Source organism: Mustelus asterias, chromosome 11, assembly GCF_964213995.1.
Source record: "Mustelus asterias chromosome 11, sMusAst1.hap1.1, whole genome shotgun sequence".
Taxonomy (NCBI): domain Eukaryota; kingdom Metazoa; phylum Chordata; class Chondrichthyes; order Carcharhiniformes; family Triakidae; genus Mustelus; species Mustelus asterias.
In genome coordinates this window covers 37,475,225-37,499,605 of record NC_135811.1, presented here as the reverse complement: position 1 = coordinate 37,499,605, position 24,381 = coordinate 37,475,225, and the positions used below count along the sequence as shown (strand labels likewise).

Genomic DNA, 24,381 nt, shown 5'->3' with positions numbered 1-24,381 from the left:
TGCGTTAGAGTAATCAAGTGGCATCAGAACCTTCCACAGTCAGTGGCAGTCAGGTCACATTGGCCCTCAACTTGTTTGCCTCCAGCTTCTTCCAGGCTACTGCAAGGGAAATCTGCAATATTAGCCAATTGGTGTGCAGAGATGTGTCAAATGGATGATGCATTGTTCAACAGGGCCAACACTTTCATTTCCTTTCACTTTCAGCAGCAACAGAGCATAGCATGGCTGCCCGGTTTTGTCGCTTTGTTGGATTTTATAAACCTCAAAGGGGTTATTGATGGCACCCAAAAGTCATCTCGGCCCTAGGCACAATGCCATAGCTATATGAGCAGAAAGGAGTTCCACTCCATCAAAATATAGTAGGCTAGTTACAAAAGAAATTGTATCATTCAGGCATTCATCATATTTGTATTTTAAGATAATCATCAAGTGCCAGGAATAATTGGAAGTGAACACAAGTAATCAAGATGGGACTTTGAAGATAAAATTTGTCCACTTTTGCCTTGGCTAATGATATCTTTACAGACATAAATAGGGCACAGACAAGCAGAGAACGTTCAGTTATTCTCACTTTTTAACATTCCACTGTGTTTCTTGAAGCAGTACCAGAAGAAGTCAATGTTAGATAAGAACAGATGCAGTGATTTCTTCTTGATTTTTAGCATCACTTTTGTTAATCAACAGTGCTGCTTTTCATATGGTTACGGCAGCCCTTTTAATTCTTACAAATAGGCCAACTATATTCCTCTCAGCTATTTGTAACCTCCCACGGGCAGAGTAGGAGCTCAACATGAATAGAAAATGTTTTCAAATCAGGAATTTCTAAGAGAACTTTGTGCGTCAAAAGTCTGTGGAATCCCCCACAGCATGCTGTCTTCACCACAACAGCGAATAATCAGAAACTCTACCTTAAAACATGACTATACATACAGAGACTGAGCAGTTAATTATAGAGAAAGACTATAATTTAAAATACTACATTATATAGGGCACACTCGCACAATGCAACAATAGCAGTGATTCACACTATGTAATTGCGATGTTAAGGGTAGTATAATAACACAAGTAATGTAAATCCTAAACACAGATTTTCACTATTGTCAGAGTGGCGATAATACTTTTCTCGCTCCTTCACATCACCATCATCAATCTGATCAGGGTAAAAGACTATTGTTTTAATGTGATTGTGCAATTTAGAAAATCTATGATGATTTACCAATTAAAACATTGCTTCTTTCCCTTGTTTTTTTGCAAACATTCATAATTGAATTACGGGTAGGAATCTTCAGAAGACCATAAACCTTCTACTTATGTTCCATTACCTCAGGTGTGGTGTTCATCTTATCTGCACCATGCCCATGCTATCTAATTTAATGATATTTTTTGTATACCACCTTTAACACAAGAAAAGTCCAATGAGCTACACATGTAAAAATGGACACTAAGCAAATGAATGAGATATTGGGGTGTGTGTGTGGGGGGGGTGTGGAAGGATGACCAAAACTTGGCCAAAGAGGTGGGCGGAGAGGTAGAGGGGCTTAAGGAAGGTATTCAACAGGGTGGACTTGACGGGTGATCGCTTTGCCATCATCAGTACAATGAAGGGAGGACGGGATTTACAAGAGGGCCCAAGTCAGAGGAACAGAATTGTAGGGTTCGATTCAGAGGAACAGAATTGTTGGGTTAGATGAGATTATAGAGAAAGGGAGGAATGAGGCCATGCGAAGGTTTAAATTCTCACCCTCCTGTTTAAACTGGAAGCTTTGGAGACCAAATAAGTGATTAATTTTACAAATTACACAACATCACTAGTCAGTACCAGTCAATTAAAAGAAAAAATACCTGTTTTTATTCATGTGAAGTAAACAAATTCACCAGTTATCTTGTCCATCAACGTGACCCTTTGCTCAGATAACTTACTAAAAGTACAAATTGCCCACCTATTCTACAGTGAATGTGATTTAAATACATTTAGCCATTAATCGCCATGTGCAGTAGCAGCGATCTTAGGTCTTGCAAAGATGCACTTGCTCTGCATTTAATATATTATTAATAATCATTAATGCAATGTTATGCTCTCACAAATACAATATACAATTTGCCTGCAGCATGTTACATCTTACACAAGTCATTTTGTGAATTGCCATTGGGCTAAAGTAGGGAAAAATAATAGATTCATCAAATGCAGAAACAATATGACAGATTTATCATGATTTTGAAAGTAGAAGTTAAAACATCTTAAGAAATAAAAACATTTAAAATGGTGGCACAACTTTATATAAAAGGGCTAATAACATTAGTATAACTGAGTAAATGCTACTTCATTATATGATTTCTCTTCCTCTCCATTCTTTTTTACACTAATAGAAAAGACAGTGTCCTTTAGGACAGTGACCTGATTCTGTTTAAATGATTTTGATACATGAGGGCGTCAAGATATCTCTCCTCTGCTGCTACATAAGCAGAAAAGTAACAGTTCTCCCTTCCTCATCAGTATCCTGGTGCAGCTTAGGTTAGCTAATATCTAAAAAAGTACAGGACCTGAGTGACTTGATTTCTGCTTGACCATGGAAGAAGCTGTTATTCTACTGTAAACTCTAATTATTTTTGTTTGCCTTTTGGGGGTGGGGGGGGGGGGGGTGAAGCAGTAAAACTCCACATATGGAAGGATAGTGCTTCATCTTATTAATCTCTATTCAACAGAAGATAGATTTGTGATGGGGAAAGGTCCACTGATGCCTGTTACCAGCCATGACAGCGCTACAGAGATTTACACTGTAGCATCAATCTTGTCAACTAGATACCAAACAGTGACTGCTGGACACTGGGGAAAAGCACAATACTGCTATATATGTGAACTCATTTGTAATGTTGTTGCTTTTTTGATTCATACTTGTATGTCAGGATATTTTCATTGGAACTCACTTTTTGATGAAGTCTCGCTGCCATGTTAGCCACGTGAAGCAGTTTCTGCTGTAAAAGTAGAAAAGCAGAAGCCTGTTAGTAACAGATAAGAGATGCAGTATGCACCTTTATAAGCAGTTGAGAACTAGCCTGTCAGTTGTACTATTTATTTCACATATGATAGTGATTTGGGGTGTGATTACACAAATTGGCCATTATGATGCTTAATGTTAAGTATGAACTGCCCGAACAGAAAAGGGAATTCGTTACCAGCAAGCCAGGAACCTTTGGGTTCCACAGGTCAACTATCATCTGTAATGGGTTGCATGCAACAGATGGAAAGAGAAAAATTACTGTTATCACGCAGTCCAAACTACTTTCATTCTCAGAAAAAGGATATTAGTAACCTACTGTGGATTAATGACAAACACCCAAGGTTAGACTTGCCCTGCTACAACAAACCATTTTACACTACAGCAAAGCTTCTTTCTCATTTCGATCTTCAGTCTAAATAGTCTTATTAGGGTCCTTGGGGAGGACAACAAGACAATAATTTGTACAACTTAAAAGAATACCACTTTAAACCAGTCAATATCAATTCTCAAAATAAATGTTAATTATGTGCTACCTTGTAGAGTTAAGACATTTTAAACCTTGCACTATACACCCAACAAAAACAGAACCACTAATGATAGGATTCGCTAGTGGTTTTATCGGGACTAATTTAGAGAAAGGGGGCAATCTCTGATTGATGATTTGGCCACCTCTTTTATCATAAGATTGTAAGAAGTAGGAGCAAATGTAGGCCTTCAATTATGCTCCACCACTCAAGAAGATCATCGTTAATCTGAAAATGGCCAAAATGCACTTTCCTGCCTGCCATCCCTAAACCCTCAACTCCTTTGCCTATCAAAAATCTGTCCAACTCAGCCTTGGTGATATTCAATGACCCAGCCTCCATTGTTCTCTGTGGAAAAGAACTCCACAGACAAAGGATCAACAGATAAGAAATTCCTTGTCTCCATCTTAAATGAGGGACCCTTACTTTTAAACACTGCCGCTTAGTTCTAGATCCCCTCACAAGGGGCAACACTCTTTCAGCATCAATCCTGTCAAGCCCCCTTCAGAATCTTGTGTGTTTCACTCAGATCATCTCATATTCTTCCAAGCTTCAACAAGTATAGGCCCAAGCTGCTCAATCGTTCTTCAAAGGGCAACACCTTCAACCTGGGAATCCCAGTGTACCTTCTCTGCACTGCTTCCAATGCAAGTATGTCGCTCCTTAAGTATGGACAACAAAACTGTACACAAGACTCTTAAGTGCAGTCTCACCAATGCCCTGCTTCAATGCAGTCCATTGCTTCATCCAGGCTTTTAATATAGATTGTAAAGTGTTGAAATTCCAGCACTGATCATTGCAGTACTGGAATTGAAGTGGAATGAGATGGGCAATAAATGCTGGCCAGCCAGCGACGTCCATGTCACATGAATGAATTTTTTAAAACTCCACTAGTTACAGTCCACCCACAAGAAAATGACTCATTTGTCCCTGCTCTCCTGAGAGCCAATCCTCTATCCCTGCTAATCTATCATCCCCATGAGCTCTTGTCTTATGCACTAGCATTTTTATGTGGCACCTTATCAAATGCCTTTTGGAAATCCAAATAATTACTGATTCCCTTTTAACTACGATACTTGTGAGATCCTCAAAATATTCTAATAAATTTGTCAAGCACAATTTCCTTTTCACAAAACCAGCCTCTGTTCTGTGGGTCACATGGACTCAAAAAAGTAACTTTCCTCGCTCCACAGATGCTGCCAGACCTGCTGAGTTTTTCCAGCATTTTCTATTCTTATTTCACATCGGCTCTGTCTGATTGCAATAATTCTCTAAATGTCTTGCTTTACCTCCTTTACAATAGATTTTAGCATTTTTTTTCGGGCAGGCGTTTTACGGTAACTGACCTATACTTTCCTGCTTTCTGTCTCCTCCTCTCTCAGTGGGGTTACATTTGCCATTTTCCAATCTGCTCGAACCTTTCCAGAACCGAGAGAACATTGGAAGATTACATCCACTATGGCTGCAACCACTTTCTTGAAGACCCTTGGATTTATAACTGTTAATTTAATAACATTTTTGGATGTATTCAACCACCTGCATCTTTCGCAATCACCTGCTTCATTCATAATCCAAGAAAAATATTTTTCTGGATATCATCAAATTTGGGCATAATTTTTTAAATAGTTAATGGTAATAAATGCAGATTGATGCTTTTCCTCTGCAAAGCACAATATAATTACTGTATCATAAAAATCACTATATGTTTTCAAATGAAAATAAGCCGTATGAGAGAGAACAGTTTTACACTTTCAGCACAGAATTGTTTCAAGCAACCAGAAGCACTATGCCAGTCACCTTGTAATTTCAAATAAATACTTATCATATTACTGATTAAGGGTATTGTAAACTACATCTTTGTGTAAAATTATATTAAAAAACCGTACATTAAATTTTTGTAAAATGAAAAATTGGAAACCACTGAGTCAATCTGTTTTAATTGGGTTCCTATGGAATTGCCATACAACTACATTTTTCAATATACGGTCCCAAAGGTCCCATGCACACTTGTAAAATATAGTTCAAATAGCCTGAATTGTTTTTACATTGGAGCATTCACAGGCAGATCAATTACTCCAGATACCAGCTTAACTATTAGTGGCAGGAGATGTTACCATACCAAATCATAATCTTTAACTGATCTATGTCACATTCATTCACTAGGGAAATATCGCACTTAAGACACATACTATAAACGTCTGTTTAAAACTACCTTCAAATTCTATGATTTTCCTATCCCAATACAGTTAGCCTTAGTCTTGTCTAAGAATCATTCCTGTGAGAGAAAAGAAATCAAACCTTAATACTTTCCAAGCCATTTCGCTTCTCATATCGATTTCAAGGATAAACAGAATCAATCATTAATAATTACATTAAGAGATGACCTGCAGGTTAATCATATTCCCTGTGACTCCAACTATGGAATTAACAACAGACCTCCTAGGCTATATTACCAATTGCTGAGAAACAATTTTTGATAATTGTCAGAAATTGATGCTCACAATCTGATTTAAAAACAGCAAGTTTAGGGGATTTACAGTTACCGTACATATAATGTAATCTCAGCAACATGCAATTTCAGTCAACTTTACAGAGGTTTTACTTTAAAATTCTACAATTAGTGCATATTACTCATTAGAAAAATAAAAAGTAATATTTTCAGTTGGGTGTCACATACATCAGTGATAGCAAGGGATGCGGAATGGTGAAATTTATTTTTTAAGGATATGCTGATGCAGCTTCTAACAGATATAGTCATGTTGATTCTCCTTAACACTTTTCTGTTATCATACTTGACAGTTGCCATTTTATTATTGCTAAAGAAAAACTATAAAAACTGATGATTACTCTAAATTGGTAATTGGATTACTACAAAAATCAACCTGCATGTAGAATCTAAAGATATTCTAACAATGGTTCTCCAACTCAGTCTGATGTTCTTCATGTACTATGGATAAAAGGTACAATGAACTACATACGGTTCAACTCATGGGAATTGCTGACAGCAACCAATGTCTTCTTTTCAATTCCACCATTTTTCCTTTGCTACAACACTTGTACATCATGTTACCATTGAGAACCTCTTAGTACTTTTAACATAATAATACAGCAGTTACTGCAAAGGTTCATCATAGAATCCTTACAGTGCAGAAGAGGTCTTTCGGCCCATCAAGGCTGCACCGACAACAATCCCACCCAGGCCCTATCCCTGTAACCCCCTCCAACCTCCCATAATCCTTGTAAGCCTCCCCCCTTTCAATATTTACCCTGCTGGTCCTCCTGATACTAAGGGCCAATTTTACCATGGCCAATCAACCTAACCTACACATCTTTGGACTGTGGGAGGAAACCGAAGCACCCGGAGGAAACCCACACAGACATAGAGAACGTGCAAACTCCATCCACGCAGTCACTCAAGGCCAGAAACGAACCCGGGTCGCTGATGCTGGGAGGCAGCAGTGCTAACCACCGTGCCACCATGCTGCCCCATAGTGATGCTCCAAAAATCTAACTCGCAGTGTGGGAAAACACTGCAATCAGTTGTGCTAATTATCTCTCTTTTCCCTACCGATCTGAAACTTTTCGTGCTTTTGAAATGTGATTGATGCCATAATAAATCTACATTTATTCACATGCTTTACTCAATATTTTGAAATTTAGTACTTATGCTTAGTTTCTCCTACTTCTTCAAATTAATTGCTCATTTACCATCGTAACATGCCAAACAAACATTTTGACTCAGAACAAAGGGCAGGATTTTGTTCAACGGTGAAAGAACAGCACCTGCTGTTCATAACACTTGCACTTGCCCAGACTATGGGATTTTGTACTGGAACGTACTGTAATTAGAAAGCACACAGTGTTCCCTACAGGGATCCTGGGGCTTGAATGAACAGGGCAAGACACTGTGCACCTCCTTAACAATAATAAGCTGCACAGCCTGAACTAGAGAGTGCAAATTTGACTATTTTAATTCAATGGCAAATCAGGTAAAGAAACCAAAGCGAGGGAAATAAAGACAGGATTAAGAGACAGAATAAAGGAAAAACAAAACTTTTAAAAAAATAATTGAAACATGAAGAAATAAGCCTGCACACTTTTGAACTTGATTTCAAATGTCAGAGATGTTATTTGGCAGCAATTAAGATTTACCAGGCTGTTAAAAGTCTATTTACATTGGAATGGACAAGCTCTCTGGCAGGTTCTCTGGATATATATCATGCATGTACAGTGCTTTGCACTGTTCCATGTATTTCAATGCTGAGACTCAACAAAATTACTTAGGATGCAGCTTCTGAAAGAGCAGGGCAACTTAAACAGCAACCTCCTTATTTCCACATATAACTGCCTATGAGAAGTTTCCAAAAGTTGCTATCTGATTTACTCTTTAATAACAGGTGATCACCGAATGTTGGTTGTATCTTAATTGTAGGCATTAACTAGGATTTCACTTGAGTGCATAAAGAGAGACATGCATAGGAACTATGATGTGACTGATTTAGGAGGTAGATGCTGGTCATGTTTCACTCTGTAAATAAATGTAAGACCAGGTAATTTTTCAGCAATTGGTTTTCCGGATAATAACACTGATGCTGTAAAATCCAGCTGTCAAGTTTGGTGTACAAGTTAACATTTGAGTAAAAGCTCTCAAAATTAAATTAACAAATGTCATCGCCAGGCTCAAGATATAAAACATGAAGGACTTGTATGCCACTTTTGTGGCAAGAAAAATGAGGTAATGCCAACAAATGTGAGGTAACGCATTTTGGAAGGTCTAGTCCAAATAGGAAATATACAGTAAATGGCAGAACCCTTAAGAGTATTGATAGGCAAAGGGACCTGGGTGTACAGGTACACAGGTCACTGAAAGTGGCAATGCAGGTGGAGAAGGCAGTCAAGAAGGCATATGGCATGCTTGCCTTCATCGGCCGGGGCAGAGTTTAAAATTTGGCAAGTCATATCGCAGCTTTATAGAACCTTAGTTAGGCCTCACTTGGAATATAGTGTTCAATTCTGGTCGCCACACTACCAGAAGCATGTGGAGGCTTTGGACAGAGTACAGAAAAGATTTACCTGGATGTTGCCTGGTATGGAGGGCATCAGCTTTGAGGAGAGGTTGGAGAAACTTGGTTTGTTCTCATTGGAATGACGGAGGTTGAGGGGTGACCTGATAGATGTCTACAAGATTATGAGAGGCATGGACAGAGTGGATAGGCAGAAGCTTTTTCCCAGGGTGGAAGAGTCAATTACTAGGGGCACAGGTTTAAGGTGCGAGGGGCAAGGTTTAAAGGATGTACAAGACAGATTTTTTACACAGAGGGAGGTGGATGCCTGGAACTCGTTGCCGGGGGAGGTAGTGGAAGCAGATACGGTAGTGACTTTTAAGGGGCGTCTTGACAAATACACGAATAGGATGGGAACAGAGGGATATGATCCGAGGAAGGGTAGGGGGTTTTAGTTAAGTCGGGTAGCATGGTCGGTGCAGGCTTGGAGGGCCGAAGGGCCTGTTCCTGTGCTGTAATTTTCTTTATTCTTTTGGAGAATATTTTTCCTTCATTGCAGAACATTCAAAGTGCAAAGGACATAAACACAGACTTGCAATGACAAAGTAAAGAAACACATGATTACTGTGGACATTATTTTCAGCATAAGTATATGTCCACTTCAAGTGACGATCGTAAAAGATCCAACAGTTTTAAGTATGAATGCTGAATAGGAATAATTAGATTTTATTTAAATAAGCTCCCCCAGCAAATCTAACAACTAAGCAAAAAAAAAGCCAGCTTTCAAACTTCAATCTGAATTATCTGGTCCCTTGTAGGGGTATTTTAATTTGCCTCAGAGCTCTCTAATTAGGAAGGGGAAAATTACTAGCCTGGGATCCTGCTCCTGATTCCTATTGAGTGACCTCAACTGAAATGGTTGTTAGATGAGAATTGGATCTGCTTTGACTGTGATGCAATCTGTGGTCAAATATCCAGCCAATACTAACTTTTAAAGTTCATGAAAAAAAGTAGGTACTTGCATAAAAGTAGCAGTGGGTTCTTGGCTATTTGATTCCTTGCTGTGGTTTGGATCACAATATATTCAAGAGAACCACAGAATTACGGAATGTTGCAGTGCAGAATAGATTTTTGACCCATCATGTTAGGAACAGTTTCTTTCCTCCACATGAACCACCTAGTCTAATCCCTGCTCACTCACTGCACTGTGTAGTATTCATTTTTTTCAAGTAACAATCCAATTCCTGTTTAAAGAATCTACAGATTATGCTGCAACAAAGATTTACAGCAGATAGTTTTGCATTCTTCCACCTCCATCTGTGGAAAATATTTCATTTTTGGCTACTGTTATTACTCAGAAAAAAAACTATACAATGCCCTGCTTTGGTTAGATTTATGTAATAATGCACTTTTACAGACTTCATTAGAAACAAAAGGGTATTTATTAATAAGAAAAACAGTACAGAGGCTAGCAGCCAGAATGGCTGCCCTTACTCCCTTACATGTTTACTGCCAAAGACAGGACTCCTTTCTCAGTCCCAATTAGCCCCCACACCAGGTGACCCTCTTCTGCTGCGTTGCTTTTAAAGAGACAATCACAACAAATTAGCACATTCCTCCTCCTTTATACAATCTTGAATAACTAAGTTACTCAGTCCTAATTCCTAATTAAACAAATTGGATAATTAGAAATCAAGTCTTTGAGGGGTTTTACTGTTTCTCGTAGACTGGTGTAATTCTGTAGTTTGAGATGCTTCCACAAGTTTGACATCAACAGGAACTGCAATAATAGGCACTGCTTCTGGCACAGGCAGTTCATTAATACTTGCTTCCAGAGGGTCATCAGTTATGTCAAAAGCAGGACGACCAGGTACTTTGGTGCTTACCGGTTCAAAAACATTTCTTGATGGCAACACTGAGGAGTGTCTCTCTACTCCTCAAGTGATCTACATGTTTACTAACAATCTGTCCCTTCATGTCTACTGAGTATGACAGGAGTCTGGTCACAGAGATAATAATTCCCAGGATCTAACTTGATCCACTACCGAAGTTTCATATTATGGCACCATGTCATATTATGTACTTAATGTTTTTTTTTTATTGTTGCAGCGGTGATAGCTCATTGATGAGATCTTGAAGCTTGTGTGTTTAAACATAAAAATTTGTATTGGCTTTAATATGTACAGTTCCAAATATAGTCTTGACATTTTTTTCACAATTTCAATCTGTCATGTGAAGGAATGGCGGTAATACTCTGTTTCTGATCGTGTGGTGAGGTTTATTCTCTTCCCAGCATTTCAATTCGACATCCTTTTGGCACAGTGGTTAGCACTGCTGCCTCTCAGTGCCAGGGACCCGGGTTTGATTCTCGGCTTGGGTCACTGTCTGTGTGAAGTCTGCACGTTCTCCCCATGTCTGCGTGGGTTTCCTCCGGGTGCTCCGGTTTCCTCCCACAGTCTGAAAGACATGCTGGTTAGTTGCATTGGCCTGAACAGGTGCCGGAGTGTGGCGACTAGGGGAATTTCACAGTCACTTCATTGCAGTGTTAATGTAAGCCTTACTTTGTGACTAATAAATAAACTTTACCTTTTCATCGATCATTTTATCATATTGGTTCTCATGATTTTCTATTAGTGTGACGATTTCAGCAGTCCTGTTCTGGCACATAATCGCAGTTTCTTTCTGTCTGAATTGTTGATTCTGCTGTCAATTTCAATGCTTTTATCTCTTCAGTTAATTTCTCATTGTCAAGCTTCCCCTCTCGAAGCTCTTGTTCTCCCAATTCAATTCCTTACTAGGCTTCTTTATTTTCTTGCTGCTTTTTTCATGGAGTTCAGCTTATTCCACTTTGTCTCATTAATTTCTCCTTTCTCTTTTGTAAATTTTTGCAACCCCCCCCCCCCCCCCCAAGTTTACTGTCAGTTATTTCATTTTGTTGTTTTATTGTCTTCTCTGGAGTGTAATTCTTTTTGCTGATTCATCATAGATAAATAGATCATAGAATCCAATACTGCAGGAAGCGGCCATTCGGCCCATCGAGTCTGCACAATCCCAACCAGTCCCTATCCATATAACCCCATGCATTTCCCCTAGCTAGTCCCATTGACACTAAGGGGCAATTTAGCATGGCCAATCAACCCAACCCGCACATCTTTGGACTGTGGGAGGAAACCCATGCAGGCACAGGGAGAATATGCAAACTCCACACAGACAGTGACCCAAACCAGGAATTGAACCCGGGTACCTGGCGCTGTGAGGCAGCAGTGCTAACCACTGTGCTACCGTGCTGCCCATTATGTTTAATAGTTTCTAGTTTCTTTTGAAGTCTTTAATTTCGGTGTTTCTTCTGACGGTAATCCATCATCTTACTGGACACATACATTTTATAAATGGAACCTTCATTTCTACTTGTCTTAACTTCAACTAAACCCTTTTGGCTTCACTGTTGGCTTACTTCCATTCTGCAATCCTCTCATTGCTCTCATTCTGGGGTCTTTCAGTGCCCTCCTTCTGGGATATTCCATTGTCACTTCCCTGAGGTCTTCATAGCTTATGGACCTTTTTTGAGAGTTGCCCTTATCTGGAGTCTTCTCCAATTTTCCTGTCTGTAGCAATTTAGCCAATTGCCTCTTTCCCGTGACCAACACCCTGTATTGTGCACCAAATGAAAGAACCTCACCTGCGGCTTACAATCAGGAAGTCTTCATGACGGGATCTACAACAACCGGTCCAGGTAGAGTAACAGGTTTAAGGACCCCAGCTGACCATTTCCCATTGGGTGAACCTCCACTCGTTCAACAAGGCAGATTGTACTCCACAAAACCGATTGGTGGTCCCCCGTGGCCGTCCTGACAATCATAACACTATCCATAGCTGTTTGTTCCTTCTTGCTGCATTAAGTACATTGCTACTTTAAATGCATTATGTCTTTCAACGCCTTACCACTTTAAGACTGTCATCTTTTTTTCACTTAACTGTCAGCAGCTGCTGGCTGGTTTTCTCTCTCTATTTTCCACATGCTTTTAGAGTTTTGGCACAAAGTGGCTGTTCTTTTTTTTGAACTTTTAAAACTTCACTTTTACTGATAGAAACTCCTTTTAGTGATCTCTGCCGTTTTTACTTTCCATGGCCTTCTGGAGAAGAAATTTTTTTCTTCTCATCATTGAATCCCTACAGTGTAGGAGGTGGCCATTCGACACATCGAGCCTGCACCAACGATAATCCCACCCAGGCCGATCCTCGTAACCCCAGGAATTTGCCCTGCTAATGCCCCTGACACTATGGCAATTTTTTTTAGCGTGGACAATCAACCTAACCCACACATCTTTGGACTATGGGAGGAAACCAAGGCACCCGGAGGAAACCCATGCAGACATGGGGAGAACCTGCAAACTCCACACAGGCCAGAATTAAAATCGGGTCCCTGTTGCTATGAGGTAGCAGTGCTAACCACTGTGCCATCATATTTTTGATGTGCCGTTTCCTTCCCTCAATTTCGCTGCAAGATCCAGTCTAGTCTGTTTGGGGCAGTTTCTTTTTTAGAAAACTTTTTAGCTTCTTCTTTTCAAAACAGGCCGAGGATCTCTCTTTTTTTTATAAACTTCAGAACGTCTCTGTTTGAAGTCCACCCGGGGAACGGGAGCTTGTCAGGTTTCGTTTTTTTTCCCATGCTCGAAACATCCCCATCAGCTCCTTGGGACATTCTTTTCCCTTTCTGCAATCGCTTTTCCTCTTCAAAAAAAACTTTGCAACAACTCTTTTTTTTCCACTGAAGTTCCACTTTTCCTTTTTTCAAACTCAAAGCCTAACCCTTGGTTCTCAAGGATATCTCCCTTGATTTTTGTTTCCTACACATTTCTAAATTTTTGGCTGCACCAGCTAATTCAGGTTTGTTTTGCATCTGCCCCTCAGTGATCCTCATGGACTGCCTTGCCTTCCAGCCTACAATGCAAGCGGAGGTGCTTTTCTACAGTTCGCTCACCCTTCTTGTGGATTCTAACCCTGGAGTCTTGCCGTCTTCTCTCTATTGCCCATGTAGCTTGGAACTGTCTATCTTTTTTGATTCTATATTACTTAGGGACTGGCAATATCTCAACGTCTCAAATGGGTCCACTTGCCCAAAGAGGGGCATTCGGTGTTTTTTTTCAGACTTTGACTAAAACAAGATACTCAGAAGTGTCTGGCCAGAGGCAGTGTCATCACAACTCTATCCTTGTCGCCGGATATAATGATGCACTTTCACAGACTTAATTTTGAACACAAAATGTATTTATGAATAAGAAAAATTGTACAGAGGGCAGCACAGATGCCCCTACATGTCTACTGCCCCAGAAAGGATTCCACCCAATGGAGTGATTACCCATTCTCCGTCCCAATTGGTCCATAAAGCCAGATGCCCTTCTGCTGTGTTGCCCTAAAAGGGGCAATCACCACAATTTAAATTGTGTGTTTTTTTAATACTTGCCCATTAGTTTTTTTTTAATATTGAAGGATATGTCACCAACACTTCCTGTTATTAACTTCTGCTCAGAACTGAATGAGCATTTCAGCCGTCCATATAAGTCAGTCGCAGTATTTCCTACTTACATCAATTGGTAATACAGAAGTTGGATATTGCTGAAGCTTTGTGTGCCCTCAGTGCAAGGCAAGAATGCCAAATTTTAAACAATCACAATGGGCAACACGGTAGCACAGTAGTTAGCACTGCTGCCTCATAGTGTCAGGGACCCGAGTTCAATTCCGGCCTTGAGTCACTGCCTGTGTGGAGTTTGCATATACTCCCTGTATCTGCGTGGGTTTCCTCCGGTTTCCTCTTACAGTCCAAAGATGTGCGGGTTAGGTTGATTGGCCATGCTAAATTGACCTTAGTGTTAGGGTAAATATGTGGGGTTATGGGAAGAGGGCCTGGGTGGGATTGTGGTCAGTGCAGGCTTGATGGACCAAATGGCCTCCAGTTGCACTGTAGGGATTATATGATTCTATGAATACTATTTGCTATAGAAGAAAAGGGGTGCTGATTAGTTGGCAAGTCAATTCTGATTGGCCAATGTTTACCCATAGAGAAAGCTACACAGAACTATTGGCTCCTCATGCTTTGGGGTGAGATATAAATGGTGAAAAGCTTGAAAATGTTCCTTTCATTTGCAGAAAAGACACCCTTGCATTTGAATGTATGTCACTTCCAGAAACCGTGAAACAAATCGCGTTACAAGTTCAGTTGATCATCTTGAATTGGTTGTTCATATAGCTATTAACATGCCCAGGATTGTTCAACAGGTGCTGTCCAATCGCAGAATCACATCTAAGAGTGAACATTTTCTTTTGAGTTTGTCTGCACTTCCCGCTGTCTCGGAAAAGCAGCCAGCATAATCAAGGACCCACGTACCTCGGACACGCTCCTGTCCACCTTCTTCCATTGGGAAAAAGATACAAAAGTCTGAGGTCATGTACCAAATAACTCAAGAACAGTTTCTTCCCTGCTGCCATCAGACTTTTGAATGAACCTACCTTGCATTAAATTGATCTTTTTCTACACCCTAGCTATGACTGTAACACTACATTCTGCACTCTCTCGTTTTCCTCGCGATAAACGGTATGCTTTATCTGTATAGCACACAAGAAATAATACTTTTCACTGTATGCTAATACATATGACAATAATAAATCAAATCAAATTCAAAGATATACAGGCAGTTCCTCAAGCTGGTCATAATAGACAGGGCACAAATCAAATTCAACCAAGCTGGGCTTGCAAAAGCCAATCAAAGGCTTTTAAGCGTCTACTGTCAGATGTGATTTGGCAGCACTTGCTGATCAATCCTGAGTGCACGAATAGATACACTAACAACCAATTCAAGATAATCAGTTGGGCTTGTAATATGGTTCAATTTCGCAGGGACCCGTTCTTTGTAAATGAAAGGAATATGTTTAAGCCTTGCACCTTTTTTGAATTACCCAGAAGGCAAGGCTAGGGGAGGTGGGGTCTGCTTCCTAATCAACACCTCGTGGTGCCTAGACGTAGCAACACTGGGAACTTTCTGCTCCCCAGACCTAGAATACCTGACGCTAAAATGCCGCCTCTACTACCTTCCGTGGAAGTTCACCTCTGTTATCCTGATGGCAGTTTACATCCCACCCCATGCGGACGTGAAGATTGCGCTGGACGAAATATACACCACTACGAATAGCCTTGAGACGAAACATCCCGAGGCCTTGTTCATCGTGGCCAGGGACTTCAATCAGGACAAGCTCAAGAGCGTACTACCAAGTTACCACCAACACGTCTCCTGCTCCACCAGAGGCCCAAACATTCTATACCACTGCTACACAAATGTCAAACATGCCTAGCGCTCTATCGCCCGCCCACACTTTGGCAAGTCAGACCACAAGACTGTGCTCCTGCTCCCAGCTTATAAGCAAAAACTGAAGCGGAAGAATCCATCAAAGAGAGTCGTGCAATGTTGGTCTGAGGAATCGGATGATCTCCTGCGGGGCTGCTTGAAGTCAATGGACTGGTTAGTATTTAAAAACTCTGCGACCAGCCTGAATGAGTACGCTACTAGAGTAACTGACTTCATTAGTAAGTGTGTAGAAGACTGTGTGCCAAAAAGCAAATCAGAGTGTTCCCCAACTGGAAACCATGGATGAACAGGGATGTCCACTGCTTGCTGAAGTACAGGCCTGAGGCGTTCAAGTCAGGCAACACTGATCTATACAAGAAAGCCAAATACGATCTAAGGAGCTCCATCAAAGAAGCCAAAAGACAATACCAGGCCAAGCTAGAGTCCCAGGCTAGTCACACCGACTCACGCCGACTATGGTAAGGTCCGCAAGACATAGCAGGCTATAAGATGAAGACATGTAAAATCGTCAGCTCCAACGCACCCCTCCCTGATGAGCTCAATGCATTCTACACCCGTTTTGAGCAAGAGGTCAGCGAGAGCATGCCCTCCACCCTGGATGAACCTGTATCTGGGGTCTCCATTGCAGATGTCAGAGCAGCTTTCTTGAAGGTCAACCCCGGAAAGCAACTGGCCCAGATGGGGTACCCAGACATGCACTCAGATCCTGCGTGGATCAGCTGGCGGAGGTTTCACAGACATCTTCAACCTCTCTTTACAACAATCTGAGGTCCCTATCTGCTTCAAGACGATGACCATCACCCCGGTACCGAAGAAAAACCAAGCAGCGTGTCTTAATGACTATCGGCCGGTGGCTCTGACATCCATCATTATGAAGTGCTTCGAGAGATTAGTCATGGCACGAATCAATTCCAGCCTCCCGGACTACCTGGGTCCATTGCAGTTTGCCTATTGCCGCAACAGATCCACAGTAGATGCCATTTCCCTGGCCCTGCACTCAACCCTGGAACACCTTGATAACAAGGACACCCATGTCAGACTCCTATTTATTGACTACAGCTCAGCCTTCAACGCTATTATTCCCATGAAACTCATCTCCAAACTCCGTGGTTTGGGCCTCGGCACCTCCCACTGTGACTGGATCCTGAACTTCCTAACTCTCAGACTACAATCAGTTAGGATAGGCAACAACACCTCCTCTATGATCATCCTCAACACCGGCGCCCCACAAGTGTTCTCAGCCCCCTACTATACTCCTTATACACCTATGACCGTGCGGCCAAATTCCCCTCCAATTCGATTTTCAGGTTTGCTGATGACAGCAATGACGAGACAGAGTACAGGATTGAGATAGAGAATCTGGTGAACTGGTGCGGCAACAATAATCTCTCCCTCAATGTCAACAAAACGAAGGAGATTGTCATCGACTTCAGGAAGCATAAAGAGAACTTGCCCCTGTCTACGTCAATGGGGACGAGGTAGAAAGGGTCGAGAACTTCAAGTTTCTAGGTGACCAGATCACCAACAACCTGTCCTGGTCCCCCCATCCCAACACTATGGTTAAGAAAGCCCACCAACGTCTCTACTTTCTCAGAAAACTAAGGAAATTTGGCATGTCCGCTACAACTCTCACCAACTTTTACAGATGCACCATAGAAAGCATTCTTTCAGGTTGTATCACAGCTTGGTATGGCTCCTGCTCTGCTCAAGACCGCAAGGAACTTACAATAGGTCGTGAATGTAGTTCAATCCATCATGCAAACCAGCCTCCCATCCATTGACTCTGTCTACACTTCCTGCTGCCTCGGCAAAGCAGGCAGCATAATTAAGGACCGCACGCACCCAGGACATTCTCTCTTCCACCTTCTTCCTTCAGGAAAAAGATACAAAAGTCTGAGGTCACATACCAACCGACTCAAGAACAGCTTCTTCCCTGCTGTCGTCAGACTTTTGAATGGACTTATCTTGCATTAAGTTGATCTTTCTCTACACCCTAGCTACGACTGTAACACTACATTCTGCACTCTCTCGTTTCCTTCTCTATGAACGGTATGTTTTGTCTGTACAATGCACAAGAAACAATACTTTTCACTGTATGTTAATGCATGTGACAATAATAAATCAAATCATGAGGAGTGAATAGCTTCCAGTTGCTTTCGCCATGATAATGCCTCAGCCAATCAGAATCAACTTGCTTAGCAATCAGCACCATTTTTTGCCTGCAGTACACATTGTTGTGAATGTCTGAGATTTTATGTTTTTGTTCTGTACTGATGATTACAAAACAAAAAGCTTCAGCAATATGTCTCTAGTTTGCTTTGGTTAATCCTTTAAAATGAAGGAACTTTTTTTTATTCCTTTACATTTGTAATAGCTATTTCTGGCAGTTAATATTTTTGAAAGATTACAAAATAGACAGTGGAAGAGTTAATCTAATACCACTGTATTACAAAAAATAGTAATTTAAAAGCAGAATTAACAGAGCATATCCCAATCCTCAACTTTTTTTTGAAGCCGGCATCATAATCATAATTGCTTCGGCTGCAAGGAACTAGCATTTTAGTTTCAATTTTCTTCATTTTGATCTGAGCTTGGCCTATATTTGGCAAGCAGCTATTAAAAATCAGTTCACGGAAATCTTTTCATTAGTTGTGACTATCCACGTGCTAAGAAAGGTTTAAAACAAACATTTTGTCAAGTAAAAATTCACAATGTACTTTATAAGGTGCAACAAATTATTAGCAACGATGTTTAAGCTGTAATTCAATCTGAGGTTTCGACTTTATTTATAAACTATTCAAGTTTCTCATTCACTCTTTATGATGTCATTGGAACGACACAGTACAGATTTAGTTCAGTGTCAGACATCTATTGGTCTATATCTATTTCACAAGTGGAAAGGCTCTGGAACTTCTGAGGACAAGGAGGCATAAACATGCAAGTTTTCTTAAACAAGTGAAATGAAAGTTATGGTGCCATGGTTCCCCAACTATTTTTATCCCTCTCTGTTTCATTCCCATGGGAAGGGGGAAAGGCAGTGGTGGTCCTGTCCATTTCTCACTGCCAAAGTGACAGCAGCAAAGTAACTCAAGAAATGTTTAAAACATTCATAGGCAAGTTTTGTACAATATAAACTTCCCTCGATGACCCCCAGCCCACCAAGACTTCAGCCTAATAATTACAACAATAAAATGCTAGTTAAAACCACTATCTGAATTTTGCCCCTTGCCATCTTGTGTTCTTCTCCCGCGCCCCCCCAACCAAAACTAAGTTTTTCAAACACACAAGCTTGGGTTTTCCACAGAGGTGAAAGGGCATTGGGATGGAAATTCTGAACTTTCCTCAGCGCCATCTCTCTTGGTGGCCCTACTGTTGTTAAATTATCCAACCGCTTGTCCGGCACCCAGTATTGAATGAACAGAAACTTTCTCCCAACAAAACACTGGGAAGGCTGAAATGATTGTCTTTGGTCCCTGCTCCTGTTCCCTAGCTCCCGGCATAATCCTTCTTCCTGGCAACTGTCTGAAGCCAAGCCAGACTTTTCACAACTATGGTGTCTTATTTGACCCCGAGATGAGCTTCTGATCACAACATCACTAAAACTGCTTATTCCCACCTCTGTAACATCTGTGGACTCCATCTCTACCTCACCTCGCATACTGCTGAAATCCTCATCCATGTCTGATACCTCTAGACTCAACCAATCCAATACACTTTAGGCCAGTCTCCTACAGTATACTCTCAGTAATCTTCAGGCCATCTTAAACTCTCTGCTGTGTCATTACTCGTTGACCTGCATTGGCTGCTGGTCAAGCAATGGCTCAATTTTAAATTTGTGTCAAGTCCCTCCATGGCCTTGCACCTCCCTAGCTTTGTACCTCCTTCAACCCCACATCCTCCAAGGTATCGCTGCTCATCTTGTTCTGGCTTCTCGACGACCCTGATCTTAATTGTTCCACCATTGATGGCCATGCCTTCAGCTGCCTATATCTAATGTTCTGAAATTCTCTGGACATACCTCTCTGCTTCTCTATTCTCCTTTAAGGCACACCTTAAGACCCAGCTCTTTGACTATGTGTTGGCTATTTGCCTGATGTCTGTTATGTATTAACTCTTTTGGCTTATTGAGCTCTGCTGTATTCATGTATTCATCGGAAGTGACATCATAGGTCCCTGGCGCAGGGAAACACGCGGAGAAGAAGCAGCCATGTTGAAGAATACACAACTGTAAATAAAGTTCCATTGTTTAACCTTCCGTGCTCCCTATTCATTCTCCAATGTACAACAGTGTCCAATTTTGTTTACTACTGCTTGTGAAGCACCTTAGGATATTTTACTCTGTGAAAGGTGCTATATAAATTCAGGCTGCTGCTGTAGAAAAAGGAAAACAATGTGTGAGTTGAGGTCAATTTTTAAAAGTGATTGGAAGTGAACAAAGAACAAAGAACAGTACAGCACAGGAAACAGGCCCTTCGGCCCTCCAAGCCTGTGCCGCTCCTTGGTCCAACTAGACCAATCGTTTGTATCCCTCCATTCCCAGGCTGCTCATGTGACTATCCAGGTAAGTCTTAAACGATGTCAGCGTGCCTGCCTCCACCACCCTACTTGGCAGCGCATTCCAGGCCCCCACCACCCTCTGTGTAAAAAACGTCCCTCTGATGTCTGAGTTATACTTCGCCCCTCTCAGCTTGAGCCCGTGACCCCTCGTGATCGTCACCTCCGACCTGGGAAAAAGCTTCCCACTGTTCACCCTATCTATACCCTTCATAATCTTGTATACCTCTATTAGATCTCCCCTCATTCTCCGTCTTTCCAAGGAGAACAACCCCAGTCTACCCAATCTCTCCTCATAGCTAAGACCCTCCATACCAGGCAACATCCTGGTAAACCTTCTCTGCACTCTCTCCAATGCCTCCACGTCCTTCTGGTAGTGCGGCGACCAGAACTGGACGCAGTACTCCAAATGCGGCCTAACCAGCGTTCTATACAGCTGCATCATCAGACTCCAGCTTTTATACTCTATACCCCGTCCTATAAAGGCAAGCATACCATATGCCTTCTTCACCACCTTCTCCACCTGTATTGCCACCTTCAAGGATTTGTGGACTTGCACACCTAGGTCCCTCTGTGTTTCTATACTCCTGATGACTCTGCCATTTATTGTATAACTCCTCCCTACATTATTTCTTCCAAAATGCATCACTTTAGTGGGTAGGTGTTCCCTCACAGCTACTTTAGTGGGTAAGTGGGTAGGTGTTCCCTCACAGTTAGTTCTGGGGCCACTTTTGTTCACTATGTACATTAACTATATTGGTTATAGGCTGTAAATGTTACCAAAACAGGAGGTACAGCTAATTCTTTGGAAAAGCACAGGAAGTTTCAGAGATATTGGGGTGAATTTTATCGTCCCACCCGCCACAGGAACTGGAGTGGGCGAGGGGCAGACCATGGAAAGGTCCGTTGACCTTGGGTGGGATTTTCCGGTTTCGGAGTGAGCGAAGCTGAAAAATCCCGCCCCCAGATAAGATGCTGAAATAGATTAAAAGTGATGACGAAATTCAATAAGCAAGTATAGGGTGATATATTTTGGTCAAAACTCATTTGTTACACTCACTCTATGACAAGTACAAGTCGGAAGTGGATAACTTCACATTTGTCCTCATTATACTGCATCTGCCACGTATTTGTTCACTCACTCAATTTGTCTAAATCATCTTGAAGCCTCTTAACATCCACCTCACCATTCACATTCCCATCAAGTTTTGTGTCGTCGGGATGTATATTGTGAATAGCTGGGACCCAAGTACTGACCCATGCAGGGCCCCACTAGTCACTGCCTGCCACTTTGAAAAAGACCCATTTATTCCTACTCTGTTTCCTAACCAATTCTAAATCCATGCCAATATATTACCCCAACACAATTTGCTTTAATTTTGCACACTAACCTCTTATGTGGGACTTTATCAAAAACATTCCGAAAATCAAATACACTTCATTGATTGATTCACCCTTATCTATTCTATTAGTTATGCCCTCAAGGTTTGTCAAAAATGATTTCCCTTTCATAAATCCATGTTAACTTTAATACCGTTGATATTTTGAAGTATCCTGTTATCACATCTTTTATAATAGACTCTAACCTTTTCTCTACCACTGATGTGAGGCTAACAAGTCTGTAATCCCATTTCCTACAGTTAAGAAAGCCCACCAATGCCTCTACTTTCTCAGGAGGCTAAGGAAATTTGGTACATCTGCCACAACTCTCACCAATTTTTACAGATGCACCATAGAAAGCATCCTTTCCGGATGTATCACAGCTTAGTATGGCTCCTGCTCTGATCAAGACTGCAAGAAACTACAAAGGGTTGTAAATGCAGCCCAGCCCATCACACAAATAAGCCTCCCATCCATTGACTCCATCTATACTTCCCGCTGCCTCGGGAAAGCAGCCAGTATAATCAAGGAGTCTACGTATCCCGGACATACTCTCTTCCACCTTCTTCTGCCGGGAAAAAGATATAAAAGTCTGAGGTCACGTGCCAACCGAATTAAGAATAGTTTCTTCCCTGCTGGCATCAGATTTTGAATGGACCTATCATATATTAAGCCACTGGAATTACTGGAATTTTTTGAGGATATAACGAGTGCGGTTGACAGAGGGGAACCGGTGGATGTGGTGTATTTAGATTTCCAGAAGGCATTCGATAAGGTGCCTCACAAAAGGTTGCTGCATAAGATAAAGGTACACGGAGTTGGGGGTAAAGTGTTAGCATGGATTGAGGATTGGCTATCTAACAGAAAACAGAGAGTCGGAATAAATGGGTGCTTTTCCGGTTGGCAATCAGTGACTAGTGGCGTGCCGCAGGGATCGGTGCTGGGGCCTCAACTATTTACCATATACATAGACAATCTGGAGCAGGGGACCGATTGTAGGGTAACAAACTTTGCGGATGACACAAAGATGAGTGGGAAAGCAAATTGCGTGGAGGACACAGAGATTCTGCAGAGAGATTTGGATAGGCTAAGTGAGTGGGCAAGGATCTGGCAGATGGAGTATAACATTGGTAAGTGAGAGGTTATCCACTTTGGAAGGAATAATAGTAAAATGGACTATTATTTAAATGGTGAAAAATTACAACATGCTACTGTGCAGAGGGACCTGGGGGTCCTTGTTCATGAATCACAAAAACTCAGTTTGCAGGTGCAGCAGGTAATCAAGGCGGCAAATGGAATGTTGGCCTTTATCGCGAGAGGGATGGAGTATAAAAGCAGGGAGGTCATGCTGCAACTGTACAGGGTACTGGTGAGGTCGCACCTAGAGTACTGTGTACAATTTTGGTCCCCTTATTTAAGAAAGGATATATTAACTTTGGAGGGGATACAGAGAAGGTTCACTAGGTTGATTCCAGAGATGAGGGGGTTAGCTTATGAGGAGAGATCGAGTAGACTGGGCCTGTACTCATTGGAATTTAAAAGGTTGAGGGGAGATCTTATAGAGACATATAAGATAATGAAGGGGCTAGACAGGGTAGAAGCAGCGAGGTTATTTCCACTTACAATGGAAACAAGAACTAGGGGGCATAGCCTCAAAATACGGGGGAGTCAATTTAGAACAGAGTTGAGGAGGAACTTCTTCTCCCAGAGGGTAGTGAATCTTGGAACTCTCTGCCCAATGAAGCAGTAGAGGCTACCTCGTTAAATGTGTTTAAGTCACAGATAGATAGATTTTTGGGAATTAAGGGTTATGGGGAGCGGGCGGGGAAATGGAACCCACTATCAGATCAGCCATGATCTTATTGAATGGCAGAGCAGGCTTGAGGGGCTGGATGGCCTACTCCTGCTCCTATTTCTTATGTTCTTATGATCTTTCTCTATCTCCTAGCTGTGACTGTAACGCTATATTCTGCACCCTCTCCTTTCCTTGTCCCCTATTTATTCTATGATCAGTATGTTTTGTCTGTATAGCACACAAGAAACAATACTTTTCACTGTGTCCCAATACATGTGACAATAATAAATCAAATCAAAAATAGCAGGGTTATAATTGCCACCCTCCAATCTGCCAGGACTGTTCCAAAATCTGCAGAATTTTGGAAGATGACAACTGTTATTTCCATAGACATCCCCTTTAGTACCCTGGGAAATGGATTATCAGGCTCTGGGGATTTCTCCAGCACTGTTTTCCTAGTAGTACTAATTCCCTTCAATTCCTCCTTCTCACTCGACCTTTGATTCCTTAGCATTTCTGAGATGTCATTTGTTTATTCCTCTGTGAAGACAGAACTAAAGTAGTTGTTTAATTGCTCTACCATTTCCTTGTTCTCCGTCATAAATTCTCCTGTTTTGACCAACATTTGGCTTCACTAATCTTTTCCTTATATACTCAAAACGTGTTTTTGCAATCTGCTTTTAGGTTCATTGCAAGTTTGTTCTCATAATCTAATTTTCTCCTCTTAATCAGTCTCTTCATCCTCCTTTGCTGAATTTGGAACTG

The 24,381-nt window shown here is 41.4% G+C and overlaps 1 protein-coding gene across 6 annotated transcripts in view; it reads right to left on the bottom strand.

The window, feature by feature from the left end:
- Window positions 1–24,381, bottom strand: part of LOC144500475 (methylated-DNA--protein-cysteine methyltransferase-like) — a 422,956-nt gene that overhangs the window by 370,876 nt on the left and 27,699 nt on the right. For 4 of the 6 annotated variants that reach the window (XM_078223453.1, XM_078223455.1, XM_078223452.1 and 1 more), the window contains exon 2: window positions 2,926–2,973. In XM_078223453.1, coding sequence (XP_078079579.1) covers window positions 2,926–2,949 — 24 coding nt within the window. In that variant the 5' untranslated portion in view covers window positions 2,950–2,973. Of the gene's footprint in view, window positions 1–2,925; window positions 2,974–5,735; window positions 5,799–24,381 lie in introns of all 6 variants that reach the window. The other 2 variants (XM_078223457.1, XM_078223454.1) reach the window with 1 other exon arrangement.